The sequence below is a fragment of the Schistocerca gregaria genome, chromosome 1, assembly GCF_023897955.1.
Source record: "Schistocerca gregaria isolate iqSchGreg1 chromosome 1, iqSchGreg1.2, whole genome shotgun sequence".
NCBI classification, from domain to species: Eukaryota; Metazoa; Arthropoda; class Insecta; order Orthoptera; family Acrididae; genus Schistocerca; species Schistocerca gregaria.
The window spans coordinates 665304540-665319967 of record NC_064920.1 but is presented as its reverse complement, the minus strand read 5'-3'; the positions used below and the strand labels follow the sequence as shown (position 1 = coordinate 665319967).

The 15428-nt window shown below is 43.6% G+C and overlaps 1 protein-coding gene across 1 annotated transcript in view; it reads left to right on the top strand.

Annotated features, from left to right (window-relative positions):
* Positions 1-4175: 4175 nt before the first annotated feature.
* LOC126362173 (gamma-1-syntrophin) overlaps positions 4176-15428 on the top strand; it is an 809668-nt gene continuing 798415 nt past the window's right edge. Inside the window, exon 1 of the mRNA XM_050007857.1 lies at positions 4176-4308. Within this exon, the coding sequence (XP_049863814.1) occupies positions 4270-4308 (39 nt within the window). The 5' untranslated portion in view covers positions 4176-4269. The remainder of the gene's footprint in view (positions 4309-15428) is intronic.

Here is a 15428-nt window from a genome sequence, read left to right as displayed (position 1 = left end):
GATGGCCGCGTGGTCTGAGGCGTCTTGTCACGGTCCTCGCTGCTCCCCCTGTCGGAAGTTCGAGTCCTCTCTCGGGCATGTGTGTGTGTGTGTTGCCCTTAGTGTAAGTTAAAGCTAGATTGCGTAGTGTGTAAGTTTAGGGACCGAAGACCTCAGCAGGTTGGTCCTATAAGACCTTACCACAAGTTTCCAAATTTACACTCTAGTCGAGCGATGTCGTTATTCTGAAGGAAGTAATTCACAGGATGTGCACGATGGGGACGCGAATTGTCGTCCTCGAAAACGATTGCATCGCCAATATGCTGCCGATATGGTTGTACGTTCGGTCGGAGGATGGCATTCACGTATCGTACAGCCGTTACTGCGTCTTCCACTACCACCAGCGATGTACGTCGGCTTCCGATAATTCCACCTCAAACAGCAAGGAACCTCCACTGCACTCGCTGGACAGTGTGTCTAAGACGTTCAGCCTGACCGGGTTGCCTCCAAACACGTCTCCGACGATTGTCTGGCATATGTGACATTCATCGGTGAAGAGAACGTGGTGCCAATCCTGAGTAGTCCATTCGGCGTGTTGTTGGGCCCATCTGTGCCGCACTGCATGATGTCGTGGCTACAAAGATGGACCTCGACATGGACGTCGGGAATGAAGTTGTGCATCATGCAGTCTATTGCACACAGTTTGAGCCTAACACGACGTCCTATGGCTGCACGAATAGCATTATTCAACATGGTGGCGTTGCTGTCGGCGTTCCTCCGAGCCATAATCTATAGGTAGCTGTCATTCAGTACAGAAGTAGCGCTTGGGCGGCCTGAGCGAGGCATGTCATCGACAGTTCCTGTATCTCTATCTCCTCCAGGTCCGAACAAAATTGCTTTGGTTCACTCCGACATGCCTGGGCACTTCCCTTGTTGAGAATCCTCCCTGTCACGAAGAAACAATGAAGACGCGATGAAACTGCGATATTGACCTTTTAAGCATGGTTGAACTACAAACAACACGAGCTGTGTACCTCCTTCCTAGTGGAATGACTGGAACTGATCGGCTGTGGGACCACCTCCGTCTAATAGGCCCTGCTCATGCATGGTTGTTTACGTCTTTGGCCGGGTTTAGTGACATCTCTGAACAGTCAAAGGGATTTTATCTCAGACACGATACCCACAGTCAACGCCTATCTTCAGGAGTTCTGGCAACTGGGGTGATGCAAAACATTTTTGATGTGTGTTTGTACGCGTTGCTGACCGCAGCGCCGTATTTGAATATGCTGCTTGTACTAACGTCTTTGGATCTTCAGTGTAGTATAACAACTCAGAGATTAGGACGTGCACTTCCAACTATTGGAATAGCGTTGTTAGGGAAAGAGGTAAAAATAAGGTAACCAGCGACCTTATACATAGATATGGAGCTTTCTGCTAAAATTCTCTTGAAATCCTGCTCTGTCCCTGATCAAATCGGTGTTAATGCTACTTCTTCACCAGTTGGTAATAAATATTAACTTTCGATACTTAGGTTGTATGTTGCCGCTAGCTGTTTACGGTGTATGAGTTACCTTTCTGCATACGCCGTACTAGCTGAGAAACCCGGTGTTGCCCAGCTAGCTAACAGTGTCCGCGACTTTGTAAGCTTGGAATTTATTTTCAACTCAAAGTTTCTTTGCATACAACGTTTGAAGTAATATGTTTCGGGTTATGAATGAAGGGCTTGTTTACTTAACTGCCTTGGAAGGGAGCCAAGTACAGCTGGCTATGCAAAAAAGCAATTGCCAACAAGGTCCACACCTGCAGTACAGTATCTGGCCTTGTGCTTTCATGACACAAAATAAGCCCTCTAGAAATTGTACACGTTTATAGGGAAATGGTTAATTTATTAGAAATAAGCAGTATACGGTGTATAAAAATACGCTCGCCTGCGCCACGTCCCATCGAAATTTCCTCTTTTATGATCTTACATCGGAGCGAAGTAACTTTAAGCATCTTAAAACGTCCCCTTAGAAAAATTATGCACGACTGTGCTTAATCTGACACAATAGTTTTTAGCGCAACGCAATCTGACTTTCAATAATCCCTGCAAGAGAATGGCCCTGACTAACATTAACCTATATGTTTCACAAATCACTTACCTCACAAAAATCTTCGTTACTCGAACTACTGCAATACAGCGAGCGCCACTACTGCCAGCTAACTAAAAGATTCAAACTACGGAAGTCACTAACTACTGATAGGCACAGTTAGCAAATGAAAGATTTTAATAGAGAACAAACAATGTATTTACCTTTATAGTCATAATATATATATATATATATATCAGTTCATGACACCAATTCTTACAAATTTCAAAACTCTGCCATCTCTCTCCCCACGTCCACCACCGCTGGTGGCTCACCTCCAACTGCGCAACGCTACGCGCCGCTAACAGCCAACTGCCGCTGCCCAACACTACATTGGCAGACAACAATGCAAACCAGCCACAGACTGCACACGGCACAGCCAGTGATTTTTCATACAGAGCGCTACGTGGCGTTACCAATAAGAAAACGTAAACAGCCTGCTTACACTCTCTTCAGTGAAGGACTCTGTGGAAAGAGATAATGCATGACTTTCTCGAGCACAATTACGTCGCGCCTCGCTTTCAAGGAAGGAGTTCCCAAAAAGCGAGTTAAATCCTGACCTTCTCGAGTCACAGCAAGTCTCGTCTCTCGATCTTCATTGGCTTCTGAAGACCGCATAGTCCTGGTCTATTCAGAAATTTTTATTCTTAGACGTAATGAAATCGAAATGCAATGATTAGGTGTCCAAATCACAAAGCTAACTTAGTAAATTCGTTTTTCGTCGCAAACAAAATTGGCTTTGAGTTTTTAATGCACGAAGTGAAATCAGTAAGTCCGTATGTCATAGCCAAGTAAATTCAATAACAGTTTGTATTCTTAAAGATATTACAGAGGCGCTAATTTCTGTAACTGACGTAAACTTCCGAAGATACCACTGTCTCTAGAAAACTAACAACGCCATCTGTCGGTTCTTGGTGTAGTACGCCACGATACTTAAACACCCGAAATAGTAAGCTGAGCGAACTATTGAACATAAAACTTTAAATTACGTTATCTTTTTCATAGGGTCCTGATTTTGCTGAAATAAACCCTGTATGTTTCCCCAAGTTACACTAAGGTTACTTGTCAAAACCCCACGAAAATTGGACTGGTAATTTTGAAGATTAATATGTTCAAACAGACAACCACGACCGTTTTACATAAAATTTTAAGTCACGATTAATTTTCTCTTTTTTCTCTTTTAACGTGATTTGATTTCTTACAAAAGGTAGCCAAAAGCCTATACGTTGCCTGAAGTTATGGTAAAGTTACCTGTGAAAATTCGTCCAGTAATTTTGGAGATGAGCACGGTTAAAAGAAAAAGCAAACACGGCCGGTTTTTCAGTTTTGTTATCAGTACAGAAGATAGTGGTTGGTAGTCGGAGTAGATGCCTCTACCGAGGATTAAAATTTCCTTTGACAGTGCTGTCTGATACCATTTGTGCCTTGGAACTGACGGGATCTGCACCTGTCTAAAGCTCGGAGGCTGTCGAAGATGTCACCCAGCTGCATTCCCGTAGGTTGTATGAATAGATGACTGTTCTCTCTCAGTCACCCTACTGTCCACATGTTGATCCAAGTGAAGTCTTCTAGTTTCCAAAATTAAAAGCAGTGATGAAAGGATGCCGATTAGATATCAATGAGAAGATACTCTTGTCACTTGCACTGAAAGATATTCTTAAAGAAGCTTTCCAGGACAGCATAGCGAAGTGAGGACATCATATGATAAAAGTAGGAAAGTACTTTAAAAAGTCCAGGACTGAACACCTGTAAGTCGAATAAAAAAATCATTAAAAGAGGTTGTTTTTATCAACAGTCGTCGTATTCAGACGGTCTAATATGGAGTGGAACGAAGTCCTCTGGCCAGATAATCCACTCAGTTCACATTTATTAACACTACAGAACGATAAGTTTGGGAACATGTCTCCGCGCGGCCAGCTAATGCCGTAGTGACGGCCAGCGGCCGATGTTACCCAGCCATCGTGCGCAGGGTCGAGAGGTCGTGCGCGGGTAGCGATAGTATCGACGCGGGCGCGAGTATCGAGGCGGCGCGAGGCGCTGGGCGGCGCGGCTGTTGAGCGCAGACAGTGTGCGTGTGACGCGCGGCGCCGGCGGACGTCGTGGTGGTCACAGCTGGGAGTGCGTGCATCGCAGAGCAGCTAGGCGCAGCCCGGCCACCGCCATGGTGCACACCCGGAACAGGCTGCCGCCCACCAGATACGTGAGTACCGCAGCCCCTCTGCCGCTTCCATCCCTCTTCGGTGACAGCAGTACAACAACGTGGTTCGAGTGACGCCTACCTGCAGCTGGCGTCCTGAGGAGAAGAAACTTTAGATACGATTTAGGTATAGAGCGGCAGACTGTTAATCGCTAAATCCCTTATTTCGGTAGTGAAATGTGAGCGCTTTGTGACACTGCCTTGTTCTTGTCATCAATCAAGTACAACATTTGTAGAATACCTACAAACTATGCAAACGCAGTGTTGTTAATTCCATATTGTTGCGCCAGAGAAAGGAGTTGGGGGCGTGCTTGGGCGGACATGGCAGTAGCTCTGCTACACCAGTTGTTGTGTGACCTTCCATCTCTTCATGAAAACTGGAATTTACTTGAGTGAAAAGTTGTCTAATGTATGAAGAAATACATCAGAGCCAGAATAGCATTTAAATATTTATTTTGATATGAACACCGATTTCAAGAGTACTTCTCTCCTCTACGGATCACATCTTTCAGAATTATTATTTGAAAGACGAGATCCGAAGGTGACAGTAAAGTTCTGTAAAAATCGGTCATAATTTCAAAGCAAATACTTAGAAACGATCTTGGATCTGAAACGATTCTTCAAATACTGCAGTTTGCAGGTCGCCTCCTATTCAGAGTGCTGTTTAAATGAAATAAATCCTCTGTGTGATAGCATTTATTGCGAGATTGCGCAGTTTCTCTCCCTCTCTCCCTCCCTCTCTCTCTCTCTCTCTCTCTCTCTCTCTCTCTCTCTCTCTCTCTCTCTCTCTCTCACACACACACACACACACACACACACACAACACACACTATTCTGTCTCGCGTAAGTACCCAAGCTGTCACTCGCATATCACATTACATTAACCATGTGTGGGGTCAGCTGCTCTTTGCGACGATATTTGAATGCCATATGTATATTGTGTCACCTTTATTTCAGTCCAAATGCCACGGTGACGCATTTGTTAAAACACAGCACCTCAGGTATATAATTTGCTGCTCTGAAGCTTCCCGTACTGCGGTAGGAGCATGCGCTACTAGAGAGCAAGAACGATCATCTCCAATAAAAATTGTGCAGTACTGTACGCACTGCACTTTTATGACCAAATCACACATCGCATGAAAGCTACTGATAGAAAAACTTTCTTGTCATCTACGTCGCTCTAGCCTTATATGTTGTTTATTTTACCTTTAGTCTGGTATGTACGAACTGAGAATGCTGATTTGTGGTCTAACAAAAATCCTGACTTATAAAAATAACTTGAAAATCAGAGATACGTTCTCCGCTGTGAGGAGGTAGAACTTTAATGGTAAAGCTAATGCATGTGGAGAACATTGAGTTTCACATCAACACTGAAACATATTATGGTGGAAATTAACTGGGAATATAAGGGTGAAATTGGCAAATGAATTTTTTCATGTGTTTTATTTTTTAGGTGCACAGCATGTAATTGGCGGTCACCAGTTGCCTCGGCTTTTCCGTTCTCGACAGGAAATAATCACAAGTTGGGTCGGCGCTAGCACGCACAGAGAGAATTGCGTTCGAGAACGATTAGTACTGTCGGCACAAACTCTGCCGCCCGCTGGGAACGGCAGCGTAATGCGTGGCGCACAATTCGATTGTCCGGAGGGACCGCACGCGGCTAGCGAGAGCGGAGCCCATGCTAGCCTCCTCCCCACACGACAGCGCGCCAGCCGGGATACAGCCCACCTGCGGCTGAGCAGACTGGGGACTGCGCTCCACTGGAAGCTCATTACTTGTGATAAGCAATTACTGTCTGCACTCGAATGTTCGGGATCGACGTAGCACACATATGGCGAGAAAACTACTGCCCGAAGTTGCGCTGCAAACAGAGCAGCCTATTTTGTTCATTACAAACGTAAGATTGAAGACTACATTTGGTATTATACGTCGCTGATTGAATATTCTTTGTACAATCCAGTGATAAGTAGGAAGCACTAGAGGAAAAACTATGTTCTGTACTGCGCAACGTTTAGGTGCAGAAAATGTTGCTATTGACATACTGCAAAGCGCTGACCCACTATCTCGGTGTCGGCATAATATCTTACCATAACACGGCATCAATAATCTGCAAACTTTGAAGAACGTCACGACTTAACGCCAAGAGCTGCTTATAAAAAGAGCTACTTATAAAATTTCTTTATTGAACCACCAGTTTCGGTCCACGGGCCATCTTCAGGTTTATAAAACTATTTACAACATCATAATAGGCAATATAAATCCAGAGGCGTCATAATAAAATCCATTAATTCGTCACTGTTGTACCGTAGTGACATAACTTACATCGCCAATCAAGAAATGTGCCCGACAGAACACTCATTCACGCTATATCAACAGTCACCATTGATTTTGTATGAATGAGTCTACTGCCGGGCTCATTTTTTGATTGACGATGTTATTTATATCACTACGTTACAACTGTGACAAATACACGTATTCAGTTATGATACCATTGACTTTATATCGCCCAGTAGGACGTAAATGCTTCTATAAATCTGCTGATGGTCCGTGGACCGAAACTGGTTGATCAGTGAAAAACTGTTATGATCGTGTCTTGGCGGTAAATCACGACATTCTTCAAATGCTTACGAGTTACGGGGCAAATCCTTTTGGAAATACATCTGCAACCTGTTATTTTAAGTTTGACAATTACACGATATTCTCCTGATAACTCTATGTTTACATCTACATCTACATTTATACTCCGCAAGCCATCCAACGGTGTGTGGCGGAGGGCACTTTACGTGCCACTGTCATTACCTCCCTTTCCTGTTCCAGTCGCGTATGGTTCGCAGTAAGAACGACTGCCGGGAAGTCTCCGTGCGCGCTCGAATCTCTCTAATTTTACATTCGTTATCTCTTCGGGAGGTATAAGTAGGGGGAAGCAATATATTGGATACCTCATCCAGAAACGCATCGTCTTGAAACCCGGACAGCAAGCTACATCGCTATGCAGAGCGCCTCTCTTGCAGAGTCTACCACTTGAGTTTGCTAAACATCTCCGTAACGCTATCACGCTTACCGAATAACCCTGTGACGTCGTCGCCCTTTGTTCATGCTTCGATTCTTCATAATAGCTTCAATGATACCACAGTGAATATACGAGCTTTCTGATCATCAGTTCCCAAAACCTTTAGCTCACTAAAACAGTGGAAACAATGCTTTTAATATTCAAACGCTCACCAGAAATAGTGTAGAAAGTTAGTCACCTATCTTTACAATTATGTGGAAAGAACCTGTTCCAGGTTATTCACTTGTCAACTTCTCATAGCTGGCGTTTTTGTAAATAACGTAATGGTAGCCTTTTGAGTGTAAAATTATTTATTTGTAGAGCCCACTATTCCAATTTCAGCAGTGTAGCTTTACAGCTCGTTTCGAATTCGTCGATGTCGTTTTGATTTTAACACTGATATGCTGGCTATTCTTCGTTTATCAAATTTTATACACTCTGTTGTTTTCAATTACTTGATATTCGTTCACTGGTACTTCACCAAAACCTTTTATGTCTGCAATAGCACTGGGTGAAGGTAATACTGCTGACGAAAACCAAGTGTATAAAATTTAATAATGTAGAGCCAATAACATAACTCCTAACTGCGTCAACACTGAAATCAAACTGGCATCGAAAAGAGCTAAAAGATATTTTCACTTGATAACGGACACAAGGCCAAAAGTGTCATAGTTTTACATTAAAAAGGCCACCATAAGGGCATTTACAAAACATTCACTTTCATTAATTTATTTCGCAGGGATTTTTTAACACCTAGTTTGGAAATCATTCACGGAAATCATGCGGGAACTTTGCTGAGCCTTAGGTTTCGCAGTACAGGACTGCCAACAGTTCTTTTAACGCATAGGAATGCCCATTTTTCAGTACTTTGAGGGCAGAAAATTCATCGTTATACGAATAATATTGGCAGAAGAACAGACACGGGTCACGTATTACACCATTTATTTTGACCAGGTGTGTTCATCAGAAGCGAGCAGCCGCAAGTATTCATTGCCATGTTAGCAACATGTTAAGGTTTAAAGCATCTCTCGGTACCACGAAGTGAAATGTGTTGGGAGTAACATGTATTATGATACCTCTTCTTGAGAGTTCATTACCTATCAGTTGGTTCTCCCTTTAGGGGTTTTCCTCCAGTGTGAATGCAGTAAAGGTTTTATGTATGCTTTACACCGAATTATTGTCACTTAAGATTTACACAACTCATGAATCTTAATCTCTAATAAATTATTTGTGATCGTTCGTTATGGAACGACTTCAGCAGGTAAGTCACGTGACCTAAGACTATTTTCAGAGAGACATAAAAAGTTAGGCCAAATTTTATTTTATTGTGCTATTCCTGCGAGTAGGAACTGAGTTTCCTCTGCGACAGAATGAGGAAATAATGGATGAAAATTATTGAAAGCGAAGAAGCCACCAAGCAACACAAAAATTAGTATTTAAAATTTAGATTCATCCATGTTTTGTGGAACTTGTTGAAGTCAGTGAAATGTATTAATAAAATATTTTTACTGCTTCAGGGACTTTTTATTGATATTTATTAGCACGACGCGTTTCGGTATCATCAGGTACTTTTGCGCCAGCGTGCTGGGATCATCAGGTACGTTTCAGTTAAATATACGTTAATTTTAATTATAGATTCTTTTGGAGTTTGACAAGCTCTGTTTGTTGAGTGTGTCAGTGAGGTTATGTACGGGGATAAACTTTGTTACATAACCACACTGGCACATCCAGCAAATAAACCATATCACTCTCCAAAAAATCCGTAGTTTTTAAACAAAGTAAAAAGCTGGCCAAGTGCAAGAAATCGCACTGCTGGTTCCGTACAAACTTAATTATGTGTGTATACAGTTCATACATCCTGGGAACCGAGAATCTCAAAGATTTTTGTATGTTACCAATATCGATACTAGCAAGATATTTGTCCCGGGAATTCCAAGGCAGTGTCAAAATATCTACAATAGTTCCTCAGTCGTATCTTTTGATACAAGTTAATTAGATGCTTGAAACCTTTACAGCTTCAAGGGACCATAGACCTTAGTATAATACATAAATTTGAGCTTGATACCTCTACCCGTTGCTCGTGGAAAAGGATTCATAACAGTCGGACAGACAGACAGACAGAAAGATGGACAGCGAAGAGATCCTATAAGGGTCTCGTTTTTACACGTTGAGGCATGGAACACTGATTAATATACGCTTCAGCGTAAAGCAGCTGATGATGGGTGCATGCTCTCGAAACACATGTTGATAAATTTTAGTAAAAAGTGACTGAAGCAGTAAAATCATTTTATAAATTATTTAAAACAACGAATGAGTTTACAAACGAATAAATTCGTTTATAATGCACTACGAAGTGGCATCTTATTAATTAGGAGCGAGGTATTAGGCACACTCCCGGCGGCTGGACGTTGTTCCCTGGTCCGTCGCTGCTTACTCCCCGAGAGTGCGTCATAACTCTCAAGTAATGGCTCTGAGTGCACGCCAATTATCGTTCGTCTCGTGGGAGTACACGCTGGTGCTACCACTTAGTTCCCTCTAGGGTTGCTCTCAAATCCTTCCTAGTTCAAATAAACGAAACTGCGTCCAGTCTACCGCAATGCTAGACAGTCTGAAAAAAAATCTTGTAACCTTTTGCATCTTAGAGTTTGTTTTCCCACGTAAACACTGTAGTCGCTGCGAACATTCTAGCCATATGATTAACCGGCAAGTCAGTAACTACTTCATAACTGCAGACAGCGAAGAAGTGCTAAAATATTTATGTGGGCTTTCACGACCTAACATTTCATCTCACAATGCTGGAGTCATCGTCAGAGGGTATAACGACACAGAAAGCAGCCTCATAAAATCACACACCGACCGTTGTCTGGATGTGTGTCAACAGTTCGGCACGCTGAACTTACTTGAGATTGTAACTGCTTTACGAGTCGTTAAAGGCTTTGATGACGAAACGTTAGGTCGCGAAAGCCCACAAAAATATTTTAGCACTCTGCCTAGTGCATTAGATAGAACCTGACAGAATATTTTATTTGTGTGAATCTGCCGTGTGGCTACATACAGTGGTCAGCGCTTCTCTTCTTTTATTAACTTAATAACACACAATACGCCGTTACAACATCTGTGGACATTAATGTCCTTTTTCACACTGAAAAAAATCTAAATGTTGTGCAAGGTTTTGCATTTAACATCCGGTCATTACCTTTGTGCACACCACGAACAAGAAGACGTGAGGTGACAAAACGAAACATATTAACGTAAAAGTGGTTAAGATGCAGACATTACACTGAGCAGCAGTGCTAAAAGGAGGCATGTTTGACAAAGAACCCGTAGAAAGTTTTGAGTGTTAATGACGGAAGGGGGGTCTTGGAAGTTTGGTAAACGTGTTCTTCATTGCTAATTCAACTGTACACATTAAGACTTTTCCAATACGCACAACTTTATCCTTACGGGCAGAAAATCCTCATGCTGCATAAAAAAGAAACCAATTTCAGTGGGTTTTATGCTTCAATACTGACAACAATCAATTTTTTACGCCCTCTGTTGTTAGCTGGAACTGTCTAATGTTCACACACGAGAAGTTGCTTCTATTGTTGTAAGATGACTACTTTGCTACAAGAACGAATGACTTGTTCCTGGAAGACAGGTCGACAAATCGTGTTAGCAGACATAGGAGAGATAAAACGAAATCATACAGATTTTTGCCGAAACGGAATTAGCAACGGTGGATCGAAAGTAAGGTGTCAAAGATATTTGCACATTCATTACGGGGCCACATGAAAAGTGTGGCATTCGCGACGGGTTATGTAAATGGTACTGAATTGCAATGCAACCTACAATATTCACGTCTACATCTACGTGATTACTCTGCTATTCACAGTAAAGTGCCTGGCAGAGGTTCAGTGAACCACCTTCATGCTGTCTCTCTACCGTTCCACTCTCGAACGGCACGCGGGAAAAACGAGCACTTAAGTTTTTTCCGTGCGAGTCCTGATTTCTCTTATTTTATCGTGATGATCATTTCTCCTTGTGTAGGTGAGTGCCAACAGAATGTTTTCGCAATCGGAGGAGAAAACTGGTAACTGAAATTTCATGAGAAGATCCCGTCGCAACGAAAAACGCCTTTGTTTTAATGATTGCCACTCCAATTCACGTGTCATGTATGTGACACTATCTCTCTTTTTTCACGATAATACAAAACGAGCTGCCCTTATTTGTCCTTTTTCGTTGTCATCCGTCAGTCCCACCTGATGCGGATCCCACACCGCAAAGCAGAATTGGGCGGACAAGCGTAGTGTAAGCAGCCTCTTTGATAGACCTCTGTTGCACCTTCTAAGTGTTCTGCCAATGAATCGCAATCTTTGGTTTGCTCTACCCACAATATTATCTAAGTGATCGTTCCAATTTAGGTTATTTGTAATTGTAATCCCTATGTATTTAGTTGAATTTACAGCCCTCAGATTTGTGTGACTTATCGCGCTTCTGTTCTTTTATTAGTTTTTAAATACAGGGCTGGATCTCTTCATATATTTTTATTTTTTTACGCTATATTCGTTTCCTTATATTTCCTCTTCGATTAATAAAATTGCATTCACCGCCTATATATGTAGTCTTGTTCTACGTAAATATCGACCTCTGTAAATTTTGGGTACTACCTCAGAAGCTTACTGTCAAAAAGTGGTGGAATGTACTCAAACTATCCGCCATAAACAGAACAGTCTGGTACTACTAATTCGTTAGACCTTGGACTGAAGACAGAATCTGCCACATGTCGTCATATCAAATTGGTTTCTTATTCCAGTTACGAATTTTCCATGTAAATTGCAATAACACTATGCTGAAGTATTTTCGAAGTCGAAGCCGATATCTAAATATTAGATACGGCTTACCAGTGGAGAGGAAGATAAGCTGTGATTTTTGTTACGACTGTCCCGGCACTGGGCCATCAATGAGTCGGAAAGAACTGAAGCAAAGGCCGTCGCTGCCATTTCAAAAGGTGCTGTGTACAGGCGGTAAGACCCGACGTCTCCACAAATGACTCTGAGCACTATGGGACTTAACTTCTGAGGTCATCAGTCCCCCAGAACTTAGAACTACTTAAACCTAACTAACCTAAGGACATCACACACATCCACTCCCGAGGCAGGATTCGAACCTGCGACCGTAGCGATCGCGCGGTTCCAGACTGGAGCGCCTAGAATCGCTCGGCCACAGCGGCCGGCCGACGTCTTCAAATATCCACGGCGCTTATAGCAGAATTTTTCCGCAGTGTCTCAGTCTCATAGATTACATTCGTCCACATTAATTTCGTGCCGCTAGACGCTAAAGGTAATATCTCCACTGAGATATTACGCGGTCCAGGGACATTAATGTGACCACCTACCAAAAAGCCTGAATAACCATCTTTCACAGCGCGAACGTGCAGGAAAAGAGTGTTTGGAAAGTACGGAGAGGAATGCGGAGCCATACTGACAAAAGTGCTGAGGCCAGCCGCGGTAGGATCCGTGGCACAAAAGGCCCGACTCAGGTACTCCCATAGATTCTTGATTGGGTTTAAATACGGGGAGTTTGGTGAGTGGGAGAGCACGATAGACTCATCCTTGTGTTCTTCTAACTATGCACGTACACTGATAGCTGTGTGACACGTGGCATTGTCCTGCTGGTAGGTGCCATCGACCCAAAGCAAAACGCTGCATGAGAGTTTGACATGGTCTCCAAGGATAGATAGGCCTACATACTTGCGTTGATCCATTGTGGATCGAGAATGATGAGATCACCAAGGACTGCCACGGAAATTCCCCATAGTATAACGATCCCTTCTCCAGCATTGAGCCTTGCTACGATTGTTGCCAGACACACCAACATCTGTCAGCCAGCTGGAGTATATATTGGCCACGACATCTTGGTAGATGATTGTTGCAGTGTCTGTGTGTATTATGGGTTGCATTCTTTCACATGAATGGTCAATCCAATGGCAGCACGGCATCTCTTCCCGCAATTGTCACAAGTGTATCTGGCTACTGAGGCTGGAGCTTTTTCTGCTTTAATCCATCTAACAAGACTTCATCATGCTTCGACATTCCAGATGATACATCATCACGCCACTCTGGTGTCATGCTAGCCCGTGCCACCCATCTATTTGTGTCCATTTCAAAGCTCTCCATATCTCGTTTACAGGAGTCCTTGAACCTCAATACAGGAAGTCCTAGAGATCTTTAGGCTATAGAGATCTCTCCAAGCATCACCTCACGTGGTAATCTGTCAGGATCCATACGGTGGACGTATTCCAGCCAGCGGAGCCGTCTCTGCTTCAAGATAGCTGAAATACTATTGTAGTTAGTTTTAGATAGCACTACTTCGTTGGTCACTCGGTCCTTCCACGTTACTCCGATGATGGTTCTCAGGCTCCACGTGTGGAAAGCATTAAGGCGACGTTCTTGTTTCGCATAGGTAGTCCATGTTTCCGATGCTTACAAAAGGATGCTGAGGACGCAAGTTTGATATACAAGAATTTTGGTGGTCAAAGAAAGTTTGTTGTTTTTCCAAACACGTGTAGAGAGTTTGCCAAAAGTCGTCGCAGCTCTTCCAATGCGACCATCAATTTCCTTGTCAACAGACATGTTTGATTCTGTAGTAGATACCCGTGTTGTTATTCAGGCGCAGGCGGAGTGTCCTCTCCACAGGCACTGCAACGCCTGGGTCGTATTTAAAAGCTACGAATTTGCCCAGCGTTCATAGCTTTCTCTCGATCCAAACAACAGGTCACTACGTGTGGAGTTGAGTGGGTTGCAGGAGTTGCCGACTAGTTCAGGTTGAACCCTACTATCGGCTACGGTACTCCGGATCCGTTGCCCCAAGCATATGCACCCTACCAGAGATCTCCTCCGCCACAGCTGCCGTTGGGGACTTCACCCACAACCTTGGGCTAGGGTCTTGCATCAAACCCCGCAGCACTGGGGTGAGAGAGATAGGAAACTGAAAGACACCCTCAGGCCTCGAAACCTAATACCATTGGGGTCGAAAAACAAGAGCTGGCCAAGGGAGGCCGACAGGAAAGAAAACAGGAGGGGTCTGACACAAGTAAGTGGAAGCAATGTCAGACTCAGCTCGGGGCCCCACGGATGCCACCCGCGAAATTCTAGATGAAGTCCCCTGGAGTATAAAACGTAATTAATGTGAAAATTCCACCTGTAGTCGCTCAGCAAAAATCGAGTTATGGTATCTACGTGCAAATTCCAGCCTTCGTCACCAATGAACAGCATTGTAGCGGAGGTCCACAGGAAGCAACGTTCGCTGAACGGTCATTGAGGCGTTACTGCTGGTAGCCTCTTGGATCATCTGGGTGCTCGAAAGTTGCATGTCAGTTCCTCGTACACATCCGTAACCGTCGTTCACCTCTGACCTCTATGGACCGTGGCGCATCACAGTTGTGTTGTCATGCCAACTTTTACAAACTTAAACGTTCTGGAAGTGCTTCCACTCTTTGCCCGAAATGTAATGATCATGCCCTTTTGGATGTCAGTTAAATCACTCCGTTTCCGCATTACCAAAAAGACTCCACTGTTTCCCGTGTCCCCCCCACCCCTCCCCCCCAACACCACCCCCCACCCCCCAACCCCCGCCCACCCCTCACACCCCTCTAACCCCCGATTCGCTTTACATCCCTTCCACTATTAGTGCTCCAACTTGCCGTCTGTGAGTGGTTTTTGCAAGTTGACGCCGAACATGAATGTGACTGCAGCTTGTGTTAGCAGACGTACCAGCCTTTAGGCTACCTGTACTTGCATATAATAGATGGTAAAATATCTGTGTTCGTAAACACGTTGATCTCTCAGTACACGGAGCACTCAAGAAGAGCCATGAATTTCTCACATCCGTTAAGTAGGTATAATCTTAGCTATTTGCCAGAACAGATTAGCATTCAATGCTCATTCAAGTGAATTAACGCCACCCTCGCATGTTGTTCAGCTTATGTATTGACGAGATCGATAACAGTTGCTACGACGTTAGGTGATAAATGTTGCTAGCGTGACAGTCTAATCGATAGCCTCCTACCGTTCTCGACGACTTTTCCTTTTTT